This window comes from Somniosus microcephalus, chromosome 3, assembly GCF_052327205.1.
Source record: "Somniosus microcephalus isolate GS21.2 chromosome 3, FLI_Smic_1.0, whole genome shotgun sequence".
In the NCBI taxonomy this organism is placed as follows: Eukaryota; Metazoa; Chordata; class Chondrichthyes; order Squaliformes; family Somniosidae; genus Somniosus; species Somniosus microcephalus.
The window spans coordinates 207,450,677-207,465,499 of NC_140989.1; the positions used below are offsets into that span (position 1 = coordinate 207,450,677).

At 46.4% G+C, this 14,823-nt stretch overlaps 1 protein-coding gene across 1 annotated transcript in view; it reads left to right on the forward strand.

The window, feature by feature from the left end:
- The window catches only part of LOC147121682 (putative voltage-dependent R-type calcium channel subunit alpha-1E), a 1,254,166-nt gene that overhangs the window by 947,471 nt on the left and 291,872 nt on the right, over window positions 1-14,823 (forward strand). Inside the window, exons 31-34 of the mRNA XM_085977984.1 lie at window positions 1,255-1,338; window positions 6,627-6,743; window positions 7,505-7,570; window positions 7,693-7,784. Of these exons, the coding sequence (XP_085834110.1) occupies window positions 1,255-1,338; window positions 6,627-6,743; window positions 7,505-7,570; window positions 7,693-7,784 (359 nt within the window). The remainder of the gene's footprint in view (window positions 1-1,254; window positions 1,339-6,626; window positions 6,744-7,504; window positions 7,571-7,692; window positions 7,785-14,823) is intronic.

The following is a 14,823-nucleotide window of genomic DNA, read 5'->3' on the forward strand; positions in this document are numbered from 1 at the left end:
GCAGCTACCGCTCAAGCTCCGTAACCCGGTGCTCGAGCTGCTGTAGCTGGCGACACTTCCCGCGCATGTGGTCGTCCAGACCACGGGAGATGTCCCGGACTTCCCACATGGCAGAGGATGTGCATTCCACGGGTGTGAGCTGCCCTGCCAGACCTCTAATTAACAGACTATTTACTAACCTAGCTGGAATAAACTTAAAACTTTAAGAAAGCCAAGTATACCAGATACTCACCAATCAGCTCCCTCTTTTTGAACGTTTAGTTTTTAATCCCGGCTCTTAATTTAAACGAATGCCCAAGCTAAAGAGAGAAAGACTGACCAACTAATCACTTCCCTGCTTTTCTGTGATGTCAGGTCCGCTGCTTTTTTTTGTTGTCAGGTCCACTGCCTCCACTCTCGGGCCTCGCATTACTGTATATCTAACCCGTGCTCTACCTACCCTGAGAGTGTTTCATGGGACAGTGTATAGGGAGCTTTACACTGTATCGAACCCGTGCTGTACCTGCCCTGAGGTTGTTTGATGAGACAGTGTATTGGGAGATTTACTCTATGTCTAACCCGTGCTGTGCCTGCCCTCGGAGTGTTTGATGGGGCCGTGTAGAAGAAGCTTTACTCTGCATCTAACCCGTGCTGCTCCTGCCCTCGGAGTGTTTGATGGGGCAGTATAGCGAGAGCTTTACTCTGCATCTAACTTGTGCTGTACCTGCCCTGGGAATGTTTGAGGCGACAGAGTAGAGGGAGTTTTAATCTGTATCTTACCCGTGCTGTTCCTGCCCTGGGAATGTTTGATGGGACAGTGTAGACGAAGCTTTACTCTGTATCTAACCCGTGCTGTACCAGCGCTGGGTGTGTTTGTTGGGACAGTGTAGACGAAGCTTTACTCTGTATCTAACCCTTGCTGTACCTGCCCTGGGAGTGTTTGATGGGACAGTGTAGACGAAGCTTTACTCTGTATCTAACCCGTGCTGTACCAGCGCTGGGTGTGTTTGATGGGACAGTGTAGACGAAGCTTTACTCTGTATCTAACCCGTGCTGTACCTGCCCTGGGAGTGTTTGATGGGGCAGTATAGCGAGAGCTTTACTCTGCATCTAACTTGTGCTGCACCTGCCCTGGGAATGTTTGATGGGACAGTGTAGAGGGAGCTTTACTCTGTATCTAACCCGTGCTGTACCTGCCCTGGGAGTGTTTGTTGGGACAGTGTAGAGGGAGCATTACTCTGAATCTAACCTATGATGTTCATTCCCTCCTCACAGAATTACTTCCGCGACTCCTGGAACGTTTTTGACTTTGTGACAGTGGTGGGCAGCATCAGTGAGATCATCGTGACAGAGTGCAACGTACAGTGCTTCACCACAATATACCATTGAGAGAGAGAGAGAGAGTGAAAGAATGATAGTGAGAGAGAGTGAGATAATGAGAGAGAGAGTGTGACAGAATGAGAGAGACAGTGAGAGAGACAGAGAAAATGAGAGTGAGAGAGAGCGAATGAGCGAGAGAGAGAGACAGAATGAGAGAGATAGGGAGAGAGAGTGTTGTGTAAAGTGCTTCACCGCAGAGAGAGAGTGACTGAGAGGGAGAGAGTGAGAGAGAGAGTGTGAGAGAGAGTGAGACAGAGTGAGAGTGAGATAGAGAGTGAGATAGCTTGTGAGAGAGAGATAATGAGAGAGAGAGAATGAGAGAGAGAGTGATAATGAGAGAGAGAATGAAAGAGATAGTGAGAGTGAGAGAGGTAGATTGTGAGAGTGAGAGAGAGTGTATGAGAGCTAGAGTGTGAGAGATTGTGAATGTGAGAGAGAGGAAGAGAGAGGGGAAGAGTGAGTGAGAGAGAGAATGAGAGTGAGAGAGTGAGAGAGAGTGCGTGAGAGAGAGAATTAGACAGAGAAAGAATGAGAGAGAGTGAGAGACTGAATGTGAGAGTGTTTGTGAGAGAGAGAGGGAGTGAGAGAGAGCACGAATGAGAGCGAATGAGAGACAGCGAGTGAGAGTGAGCTAGAGAGTGAGAGAGATAGTGTGTGAGAGAGAGAGAGAAAATGAGAGAGAGTGTGAAAGAGAGAATGTGAGAGTGAGAGAGCGAGAGAGAGTTTGAGAGAGAGAGATAATGAGAGAGTGACAGAATGAGAGTGAGTGGGTGTAAGAGAGAGAGAAAATGAGAGAGAGTGAGGGAAAGAGTGAGAATGTGAGAGTGAGAGAGAGAGAGAGTGAAAGAGATAGAGTGTGAAAGAGATAGAGAGAGAGAGGGAGAATGTGAGAGAGAGTGAATTAGTCAGAGAGTGGGAGAGAGAGATGGTGAGAGAAAGTGAGGGAGTGAGGGAGTGAGTGAGTGTGAGGGTGAGAGAGAGAATGAGAGAGTGAGATAGAGAGTGAATGTGGGAGACAGAGAGTGAGAGAGAATGAATGTGAGAGAGTGAGTGTGTGAGGGAGAGAGTGAGTGTGAGAGTGAGAGAGAGAATGAATGTGTGAGAGAGAGGGAGTGAGTGAGGTTGTGAGAGAGAGAGTGTGTGAGAGAGAGAAAGGGTGAGAGAGAGAGTGTCAGAGTGAGAGAGCGAGTGAGTGAGCTAGAGAGTGAGAGAGATAGTGTGTGAGAGAGAAAATGAGAGAGAGTGTGAAAGAGAATGAGAGAGTCAGAATGAGAGTGAGTGAGAGGGAGAGAGCGAGTGTGAGAGAGAGTGTGAGAGGGAGAGAGCGAGTGTGAGAGAGAGTGTGTGAGAGAGAGATAATGAGGGAGCGAGAGAATGTGAGTGAGAGAGTGAGTGTGTGTAAGAGAGAGAGAAAATGAGAGAGAAAGAGATTGAGAGAAGAGGGAGAAAGTGAGAGAGGGAGAGAGAGCGATAAAAGTGAGTGAGAGAGGGAGAGTTCGACAGAGAGAGAGATTGAGAGAGAGAGTGTGAGAGGTAGAGTGTGAGAAAGACGGAATGTGAGAGCGTGTGAGAGAGAGAGAGGGAGAGTGAATAAGAGTGTGTGAGAGAGAAGGAGAGAGAGTGCGTGAGAGAGAGAGAGTGAGAATGAGATAGAGAGTGCGAGAGAGACAGAGAGAGAATGAGAGAGCGAGAGAGAGTGAATGTGAGTAAGAGAGAGAGAGGGAGTGAGTTAGAGAGAGAGAATGTGAGAGAATGAGATAGAAAGTGAGAGAGAAAGAGAGTTTGAGAGAGAATGAGAGACAGAGAGTGAGATAGAGAATGAGAGAGAGAGAGAAAATGTGAGAGTACGTGATTGCGAGAGAGGGAGTGAGGTTGAGAGAGGAGGAGAGAGAGAGAATAAGAATGAGTGAGAGAGAGAGTGCGTGAGAGAGAAAGTGTAAGAGAGTGAGTGAGAGAGTGTGTGAGAGAAAGAACGGTCAGGAGTGAGATACTGTGTGAGAGAGAGAGAGAAATGGTTAGAGAAAGTGTGACAGAGAGAGAGAATGAGAGAGAGAGAGTGTGTGAGGGAGAGAGTGAGTGAGAGCGAGAGAGAGTGAGGGAGAGAGTGAGAGAAAATGAAAGAGAGTGAGAGGGTGAAAGAAAGAGAGAGAGAGAGAGAGAGAGAGAGGGAGAATGTGAGAGAGAATGTGAGAGAGACTGAGAGTCAGAATGAGAGAGAGAGAGAGAGAGTGTGAGAGAGAGTGAGAGTGTGAGAGAGAGAGAAAGTGACAGAGAGAGTGACAGCGAGAGAGAGGGAGAGAGGTTGTGTGACAGAGCGAGGGAATGAGTCAGAGAGTGGGAGAGATAGAGGGGGAGAGAGAAAGTGTGTGACAGAGAGGGAATGAGTCAGAGAGTGGGAGAGAGAGAGTGAGTGAAGGAGAGAGAGAGAGGGAGACACAGAGAGTAAGAGTGAGAGAGAGTGTGTGTGACAGAGTGAGATTGAGAGAGAGAGAGGGAAATAGAGTGAATGAGAGAGTGTGAGAGACAGAGGGTGAGTGAGTGAAACAGAGAGTGAGAGGGAGTGAGAGAGACAGAAGGAGAGAGATTGAGGGAGAGTGAGAGAGAGTACTAGAGAGAGAGTGTGTGTGAGAGAGAAAACGATAAGGAGTGAGAGAGAGTGTGAGAGACAGCAAGATCAGGAATGAGCGAGAGTGTGAGGGAGAGGATGATCAAGTGTGAGAGAGGGCATGATTAGGAGTGAGTGTGTGAGAGGGAGGGCACAATCAGGAGTGAAAGAGTGGGTCAGGGAGGGCATGATCAGGAGTGAGAGACTGTGAGAGAGAGCACGCTCAGGCATGACAGAGAATGTGAGAGTGTGAGAGAGATACAGAGAGTGAGTGAGAGTGTGAGATTGAGTGAGAGAGAGAGAATGAGAATGAGAGAGTGAGAGAGAGAAAGTGACAGAGCGAGAGAGAGAAAGTGACAGAGAGAGGGAATGAGTCAGAAGTGGGAGAGAGAGGTTGTGAGAGAGAGAGAGTGAGTGAAGGAGAGAGAGAGGGAGACAGAGAGAATAAGAGTGAGAGAGAGAGTAACAGAGAGAGTAGCTGTAACAGAGTGAGAGAGGGAGATAGAGTGAATGAGAGAGTGTGAGAGAGAGTGAGTGAGTGAGACAGAGAGAGAGTGAGAGTGAAGAGAGGGTGAAAGAGAGAAAGAAGGAGTGAGAGAGAGAGAGAGAGAGTGTGAGAGAGGGCAAGATCAGGAGTGAGAGAGAGAGTGAGAGCATGATCAGGAGTAAGTGTGAGAGAGTGCATGATCAGGATTGAGAAAGAGTGTGAGAGAGAGCACGATCAGGAGTGAGAGTGTGAAAGAGCACGAGCAGGAGTGAGAGAGTGTGAGAGAGAGCACGATCAGGAGTGAGAGAATGATCAGGAGTGAGTGAGAGTGTGAGGAAGAGCCCGATCAGAAGTGAGAGGGAGTGTGAGAGAGTACGATCAGGAGTGAGAGAGTGTGAGAGAGCATGATCAGGAGTGAGAGAGTGTGCGAGGGAGAGCAAGATCAAGAATGAGATAGAGTGTGAGAGAGAGAGCATAATCAGGAGTGTGAGAGTGCACGATCAGGAGTGAGAGAGAGTGTGAGAGAGAGCACAATCAGAAGTAAGAGAGTGTGTGAGAGAGAGCACAATCAGAAGTAAGAGAGTGTGTGAGAGAGCATCTTCAGGAGTGAGAGGGCACAATCAGGAGTGAGAGTGTGAGAGAGCATGATCGAGAGTGAAAGAGAGTGTGTGAGAGAGGGCACAATCAAGAGTGAGAGAGCACCCGATCAGGAGTGAGAAAGTGTGTAAGAGGGCATGATCCAGAATGAGAGAGAGTGTGAAAGAGCACGAGCAGGTGTGAGAGAGCATGACCAGGAATGAGCGAGAGTGTGAGGGAGAGGATGATCAAGTGTGAGAGAGAGCATGATCAGAAGTGAGAGAGCACGACCAGGAGTGAGAGAGAGTGTGAGGGAGAGGATGATCAAGTGTGAGAGAGAGCATGATCAGAAGTGAGAGAGCACGACCAGGAGTGAGAGAGAGTGTGAGGGAGAGGATGATCAAGTGTGAGAGAGAGCATGATCAGAAGTGAGAGAGTGTGTGAGAGAGCACGACCAGGAGTGAGAGCGAGTGTGATGGAGAGCACGATCAGGAGTGTGAGAGAGAGCGCACGATCAGGGGTGAGAGAGAATGTGTGAGAGAGGGCACGATTAGGAGTGAGAGAGAGCACGATCAGGAGTGAGAGAGAGCACGATCAGGAGTGAGAAAGTGTCAGAGAGAGCAGGTTCAGGAATGAGATAGTGAGAGGGGAACGGGTAGAGGGGAACTGACAGGGTTAAAGGGCACTGGCATGGTAGAGAGGCATTGCCAGGGTTAAAGTGCACTGACAGGTTAGAGGGCCACTGACAGGGTAGAAGGGCACTGACTGGGTAGAGAGGCACTGAGAGGGTTAAAGGGCACTGACTGGTTAGAGGGGCACTGACAGGTTTAAAGAGCACTGACAGGGTAGAGGGGCACTGACAGGATTATAGGGCACTGACAGGGTTGAGGGGCACTGACAGGGTTAAAGGGCTATGACGGGGTAGAGGGGCACTGACAGGATTATAGGGCACTGACAGGGTAGAGGGGCATTGACAGGGTTAAAGGGCTATGACGGGGTAGAGGGGCATTGACAGGGTTAAAGGGCTATGACGGGGTAGAGTGGCACTGACAGGATTATAGGGCACTGACAGGGTAGAGGGGCACTGACAGGATTATAGGGCACTGACAGGGTTGAGGGGCATTGACAGGGTTAAAGGGCTATGACAGGGTTGAGGGGCATTGACAGGGTTAAAGGGCTATGACGGGGTAGAGGAGCAATAAAAGAGCACTGGCAGGTTAAAGGCACCCAGCTTTGTGTCATCTGCAAACTTGGAGATATTACATCTAGTTCCCTCTAGAGGGGCACTGATGGGGTTAAAGGGCACTGACATGGGTAGAGGGTCTCTGACGGGGTTAAAGGGCACTGACTGGATAGAGGGGAACTGACAGGGTAGAGGGGCACTGACAGGGTTAAAAGGCACTGACAACTGGCTCAGTGAGCCTTGTGTATTGCTTGTTTCACTGCCAAGGTGTGGGAAAGTGGAAAGCAGGAAAGGGGACAGGATTTCAGGGAATTTCTGAATGAAAATGTACCCTAATGAAAAAGCAGTGAGCGGACTGAGAGGGATAATAACTGTGAAAGGATTGCATTTGTTCTAAAGCTGGAATCTCTCTGCAGTTGAAGTTCGTGAACCTGAGCTTCCTGAAGCTGTTCCGTGCTGCCCGTCTGATCAAGCTGCTACGCCAAGGCTACACCATCCGAATTCTCCTCTGGACCTTTGTGCAGTCCTTTAAGGTACAAGAAACACCCAAACACTTCCAGTCACTGGAATGGAAGGGGTTCATCAACATCACGTTCTCCACTTTCAGCTACAGTCCCATCATTAACTCTTCTACAAGTCTCTAAAGTTCTTGCCTCCTCCTAGACCCCCGTTGTGAGGGCAGATCACTCTTTCTGAAGCTGTACATCCTGACATCAGTCCGGTACTCTCCTGTCTCAGAAAATGGCACAGCATGAGCTGCAGAGGGTAGTATACAGGTGGGATCTGTCGTGAGTCACTGGGCACAACTGAGCTGCAGCCAGGCCAGGGGGAAAGGGTAGTGCAGGAAGCCAGCTCCCCCAGATGGCAAGATCAAGTCTTAGACACCGCCCCTTGCTCTACTATCCTGAGCAGGAAGTCACAGCAGAGCCATCAGACAGCAGTGCTAACCTGTGCCTTCACGGCCAGCCCTCTGTTCCTTGTGGGGTACTGGTGCACTGGTGGGGTTTTGGTGCACTGGTGAGACATTGGTGCTCTGGTGAGGTATTGGTGCACTGGTAGGGTATTGGTGCACTGGTGAGACATTGGTGCACTGGTGGGTTATTGGTGCAATGGTGAGACACTGGTGCTCTGGTGGGGTATTTGTGCACTGGTGAGGTATTGGTGCACTGGTGAGGTATTGGTGCACTTAGATTTCTAACAAAACATTAATAAACAGAGGCTTTCCTCCTTGTGTTTGCCATCTTCTGATTAACATATTGCAGTATTCACGATCCTCAAATGCTCTCCTCCCCAGGCCCTCCCGTACGTCTGCCTCCTGATTGCGATGTTGTTCTTCATATACGCCATTATTGGAATGCAGGTGAGGCGCTCTGTTACACAGAAAGACTTTACATGTGAATAGAAATATGTTACTATACATTGAGCCAGTATTCTGTGTGCTGACTAACAGAACTGCTGCAATCTCTCCCTGGATTCTCGCAGCTCTTTGGAAACATCGGCCTGGACGACAGCACCCCCATCAATCGGCACAACAACTTCCATACCTTCTTCAATGCCTTGATGCTGCTGTTTAGGTGAGTCGCACGCAACTCTTCCATGGGGACAGAAAGCCGTGCAGTGCCTGTTAGACTCTTCGAAGTTCAGGGCTACAACCATTTTTAAAGCTTAGGCTGCAATGGGGCACTCCTCTACCAAAAGCCTCAAATGTTTACCTTATCTATAACTCAGTTAATAATTTTAGAATATGATTTCAGCATTAAAAGAATCTGTACATAAAGAGCTGGTCTCAGTAAAAGTGACCATGAACCTATCGGATTGTCGTAAAACCCCATCTGGTTCACTCATGTCCTTTAGGGAATGAAATCTGCCTTCCTTACCCCGTCTGGCCTATACGTGACTCTTAACTGCCCTCTGAATAGGCCAACTAGGTACGGGCAATAGATGTCAGCGATGCCCATATCCCGAGAATGAATACAAACAAAATAAGCTGAATTCCTAGCTAATGAGCAAAGATTTCAATCTGCAATTTGTGTGAAATCAGTACAATTGTTTATTCCTGTTATCTTATCGCACAGCACTTTCTTGCTGCAGTTGCATTACTTTTGAACCTTGCGAATCTCCTGTTTTCAACTCTATATTCTATATTTTAAGACTCTAACAAGTTAGGTGATTAGTTTACACTAACCCAACCCATCACTAAGGTGCATCTTCCATTAGCAGAACCGAGTTAAAACTGTCAGTGCTGATAAGGGTCAGCGTCAGGGTTAAAACTTATATCATAATTCTGACTGTATTGACTTCCAACTTAAATAGGTATGTGTAAAAATGCAATGTTACACTTGTCCAGTAGCCAAACTCTCACCTGCTCACATGCATGATGCATAGTATGGATGTTAAGCAGCCCTACAGCAAACTGATCAGAAACTGTGTGTAAGAACATAAGAAATAGGAGCAGGAGTCGGCCATTCGGCCCCTCGAGCCTGCTCCGCCATTCAATGAGATCATGGCTGATCTGATCTTGGCCTCAACTTCACTTTCCCGCCCACTCCCCATAGCTCAAATATCAGTCTATCTCTGCCGTGAATATATTCAATAACTCCGCCTCCACAGCTCTCTGGGGTAAAGAATTCCAAAGATTTACGACCCTCTTCATTTTAAATGGGCGACCCCTTATTCTGAAACTATGCTCCGCAGTTCTAGATTCCCGTACGAGGAGAAACATCCCCCATGTCCCTGTCAAGCCCCCTTAGAATCTTATATGTTTCAATAAGATCACCTCTCATTCTTCTACACTCCAATGAGTATAGGTCCAACCTGCTCAACCTTCATCTCAGGAATCAACCACGTGAACCTTCTCTGAACTGCCTCCAATGTATGGGCTAAATAAGGAGACCAAAACTGCAGACAGTACTCCAGGTATGGTCACACTAGGGTATGGCACAACGAAAAGTGAAACACACTCCATCCCAAATGCCCAGTGTTTTTCCCCATTCCCCCTGTTCTGAATCTATCTCATTTAGCATGGTGGTAGTGCCAGACAACACAATGGAGGGTGTCCTCAGTGTGAAGAGGGGACTCTGTCTCCACAAGGACTGTGTGGGGGTCACTGCTACCAATACTGTCATGGACAGATGCTTCTGCGACAGATAGGTTGGTGAGGACGAGGTCAAGTAGGGTTTTCCCTCATGTTGGTTCTCTCACTACCTGCCGTAGGCCCAGGCTGGCAGTTATGTCCTTCAGGACTCAGCCAGCTCGGTCAGTAGTGGTGGTACCGAGCCACTTTTGGTGATGCATATTGAAATCCCCCACCCAGAGTACATTCTGTGCTCTTGCTACTCTCAGTGCTTCTTCCAAGTGGTGTTCAACGTGGATTCATCAGCTAAGGGAGGGCAGTAGGTAGTAAACAGCAGGAGGTTTCCTTGCCCATGCTTGACCTGAAGCCATGAGACTTCATGGAGTCCAGAGTTAATGTTGAGGACTCCCAGGGCCACTCCTTCCCAACTGTATACCACTGTTCTGCCACCCCTGTTGGGTCTGTCCTTCTGGTGGGATGGTGATGGAGGAGTTTGGGACATTGGCTGAAAGGTATGATTCTGTGAGTATGACTATGTCAGGCTGTTGCTTGACTAGTCTGTGGGACAGCGCTCTTAATTTTGGCACAAGTCCCCAGATGTTGGTGAGGAGGACTTTGCAGGCTGGGTGTGCTGCTGCCATGTCCGTAGCTGGTGCCGAGGTCAATGTCGGGTTGTCCATCCTGTTTCATAGTGGTTAGTTACAACTGAGTGACTTGCTAGGCCATTTCAAAGGGCAGTTAAGAGTCAACCACATTGCTGTGTGTCTGGAGTCACATATAGGCCAGACCAGGTATGAGTAGCAGATGCCCTTCCCTAAAGGACATTAGTGAACCATATGTTTTTTTAAGACAACCCAATAGCTTCATAGTTACCATTACTGATTAGTAATTAATCCAGATTTATTTAATTAACTGAAGTTAAATTCTCCAGATGCCGTGGTGGGATTTAAACTCACGTCTCTTGAACATTACTCCAGGCCTACTGGATTACTAGCCCAGTGACATTACCACTATGCTACCATTCCCATGTTTTCCAAAATGCCCAGTGTTATTCCACAATACCATGTTTTCCACAATAGCCAGTGTTTTCCAAAATACCCAGTGTTTTTTTCAACACCCTTTTTTTTTCTCCAATATCCAGTGTTTTCCCGATGCCCAGTGTTTTTCTCCAATATACAGTGTTTTCCACGATACCCAGTGGTTTTCTCCAGTAACAATTGTTTCCCCAATACCCAGTTTTTCACCAGTAACAATTGTTTCCCCAATAACCCAGTGTTTTCAACAATAACCAAAGTTTTCCACATTGCCCAGGTGTTGCCTCCAATACCCTGTGTTTTTCTCCAGTAACCAGTGTTTTTCCCAATGCCTAAAGGGTTTCTCCAATACCCAGTGATTTTTCACCTACCTAGTGTTTCCCCCATATTGTGCTCCAATATCCAGTGTATCCCCAATACCTAGTGTTTTCCCAATACCAAGTGATTTTTCTCAAATACTCAGTGATTTTTCTCAAATACTCAGTGATTTTTCTCCAATACCCAATGTTTTCCCAATACCCAGTGCTGTTCTGAAATACCCAGTGTTTTCCCCAATATCCATTGTTTTTCCCAGTTCCCAGTGAGTTTCTCCAATAGCCAGTGCTTTTCCCAATAACCAGTGTATTTCCACAATACCCATTGTTGTCCTCGGTAACCAGTGTTTTTCTGCAATAACCAGAGGTCTCCCCAAGTGTTTCCCCAATAACCAGTGTATTTCTCCAATACCCATTGTTTCCCATAACCCAGTGTTTTCCCCAATACACAGTGATTTTCTGCGATAACAGTGTTTTCCCCAATCACCCAGTGTATTCTTCAATACCCAGTGATGTTTCCCCAATACACAGTGCTTTTCCAAATAACCAGTGCATTCTCCAATGACCAGTGTTTTCTCCAATAACCAGTGTTTTCCCCAATACCCAGTGCTTTCCCAATCACCAGTGTTTTTTCCCAATACTCAGGTTTGTCCCCAATAACCAGTGATTTTCTGCAATAACCAGTGCTGTCCCCAACACCCAATGTTTTTCTCCGATACCCAGTGTGCTCCAATAGCCAGTGTTCTTTCCTCAACACCAGTGTTTTCCCCAATAACCAGTGCTGATCCCAATAACCAGTGTATTCCAGAATACCTAGTGTTTTCACAAATAACCAAAGTTATCCCCAATACCAAGTGTTTTCTCCAATACCCAGATTTTTTCTCCAATAACCACTTTTCCCCAATACCCAGTTTTTTTCTATCCAGTGCTTTTTCCCCAATACCATGTGAATTTTCTCCAAAACCAGTGTTTCCCCAATACTCAGTGCTTTTCCCAATTGCCAGCGTATTCCCCAAAACTCAGTGTTTGCCCCAATCCCCAGTGATTCCCACAATACCCAGTGTTTTCCCCAATAACCAACGATTTTCCCCCAAAAGCCAGTGCTTTTCCCAATAGCCAGTGTATTCCCCAATACCCAGTGTTTTCCCCAGTAATCTGTGTTCTTCCGCAATACCCAGTGTCTTTCCCCAATACCCAATGTTTTCCACAATAGCCACTGTGTTATCCATGACCCAGTAGCCAGTGTTTTCTCCAATAGCAGGTGATATTCCCCAATACCCAGTGTTTTTACCAAACACCCAAATTTTTTCCTAATAACGTGTGTTTTCCCCAATACCCAGTGTTTTCCCCAATACCCAGTGTTATTCCCCAATGTTTTCCCCAATAACCAGTGTTTTCCCCAATACCCAGTGTTATTCCCCAATACCTAAAGTTTTCCCCAATACTCAATGTTTTTCCCAATAACCTGTGTTTTCCCCAATACCCAATGTTGTTTCCCCAATAACCAAAGTTTCCCCAATAGCCAGTGTTTTTCCACAATTCCCAGTGTTTTTCCAATATTCAGAGTTTTTTCCCAATAAGGTGTTTTCCCCAATACCCAGTGTTTCCCCAATACCCAGTGTTTTCCCCAATACCCAATGTTTTATCCAATACCCAGTGTGTTCTAATCTACCCAGTAAATTCCCCAATACCCTGTGTTTTCCCCAGTGCCCGAAGTTTTTCCCAATATCCAGTGTTTTCCCCAATACCCAGTGTTTCCCAAATACCCAGTGTTTTCCCAATACCCAATGTGTTTCCCAAATACACGGGTGTTCCCCAATACACAGCGTTTTTCCAATACCAGGTGATTTTCGCCAATACCAAATGGTGTCCCCAATACCCAGTGTTTTTTCCACCACTCCAGTGTCTTTCCCCAATAACTAGTATTTTCTGCAAAACCCAGTGTTTTCCACAATACCCAGTGTTTTTCCCCAATACCCAGTGTTGCTCCTCAATACACATTGTTTTCCCCAATACCCCGTGTTTTCCCCAATACCAATGATGTTTCCCCAATACTCATTCTTTTCCACATTAGCCAGTGTTTTTCCCCAGTATTCAGTGTTTTTCGCCAATGCCCAGTGTTATCCCCAGACCTAGTGTTTTTACCCAATATCCTGTGTTTCTCCCCAATACCCAGTGTTTCTCCCCAATACCCAGTGTTTTTCGCCAATGCCCAGTGTTTCTCCCCAATACCCAGTGTTTTCCCCAATACTCAATGTTTTGCCCAATAACCTGTGTTTTCCCCAATACCCAATGTTGTTTCCCCAATAACCAAAGTTTCCCCAATAGCCAGTGTTTTTCCACAATTCCCAGTGTTTTTCCAATATTCAGAATTTTTTCCCAATACAGTGTTTTTCCCAATACCCAGTGTTTCCCCAATAACCAATGTGTTTCCCAAATACATGGGTGTTCCCCAATAGCCAGTGTATTCTCCAATAGCAGCTGATTTTCCCCAATACCAAGTGGTGTCTTCAATACAGTGTTTTCCACAATACCCAATGTTTTATCCAATACCCAGTGTGTTCTAATCTACCCAGTAAATTCCCCAATACCCTGTGTTTTCCCCAGTGCTCGAAGTTTTTCCCAATATCCAGTGTTTTACCCAATACCCAGTGTTTTCCCCAATAACAGTGTTATTTCCGCAATACCTAAAGATTTCCCCAATACCCAATGTGTTTCCTAAATACACGGGTATTCCCCAATTCACAGTGTTTTCTCCAATACCAGGTGATTTTCGCCAATACCAATTGGTGTCCCCAATACCAATGTTTTTTCCAGTGTCTTTCCCCAATACCTAGTATTTTCTCCAGAACCCAGTGTTTTCCACAGTACCCAGTGTTTTTCCCTAATAACCAGTGTTTTTCTCCAATAAACATTATTTTTCTCCAATACCCAGTGTTTCCCCAATAGCCAGTGTTGTTCCCCCAATGCCCAGTGTTTTCCCCGTACCCAGTGTTTTTCCCCAATATCCACTGTTTTACCCAGTACCGAGTTTTCCCCAATAACCAATGTTTTCCCCAATACTAAGTGTTTTTCCACAATACCCAGTGTTTTTTCCAATACTCAATGTTTTTCCCCAATATCCAGTGTTTCCCCAAAAACTAGAGTTTCCCGAATAGCCACTGTTTTCCAAATAGACAACGTTTTTCCCAAATACATGGGTGTTCGCCAATACTCAGTGGTTCTCCAATACCAGGTGATTTTCCCCAATAGCAAGTAGTGTCCCCAATACCCAGTGTTTTCCCCAATACCCAGTTTTTTCTCCAATACCCAGTAAATTCCACAAAACCCGTGTTTTTCCACAATACGCAGTGTTTATATCCCAAGACCCAGTGTTTTCCCCAATGCATAGTGTTTATTTCCCAAGACGCAGTGTTTTTCCCCAATACCCAGTGTTTTCTCCAATACCCACTATTTTTCCACAATACCCAGTGTTTTCCCCAATGCCCAGTGCTTCTCCCAATAACCAGTGTATTCCCCAATACCCAGTGTTTTCTCCAATGCCCAGTGTTTCTTTCCAATACCCAGTGTTTTTCCCCAATACTCAATGTTTTCCCCAATAACCTGTGTTTTCCCCAATACCCAATGTTGTTTCCCCAATAACCAAAGTTTCCCCAATAGCCAGTGTTGTTCCCCAATGCCCAGTGTTTTCCCCAGTACCCAGTGTTTTTCCCCAAGACCCTGTGTTTTTCCCCAATACCCAATGTTTTCCTCCAGTAAACATTGTTTTTCTCCAATACATAGTGTTTTCCCCAATAACCAGTGTTTTTCCCCAATGCCCAGTGCTTGCCCCAATACCCAGTGTTCTTTCCCAAGACCCAGTGTTTTTCTCCAATAAACAGTTTTGCCTCAATACCCAGTGTTGTCCTCAATAACCAGTGTTTTCCCCAATGCTCAGTGCTTTTCCATAATAGTGTTGTTTCCCCAATAATCAAAGTTTTCCCCAGAGTTTTCCCCAATGCGAGTGGTTTCCCCAATAACCAAAGTTTTCCCCAATAGTAAACATTTTTCCACAACACCCAGTGTTTTGTCCAATACCCAATGTTTGTCCCCAATAAACAGTGTTTTCCCCAATGCCCAGTGTTTTTACCAAACACCCAATTTTTTCCTAATAACGTGTTTTCCCCAATACTCAGTGTTTCCCCCCAATACC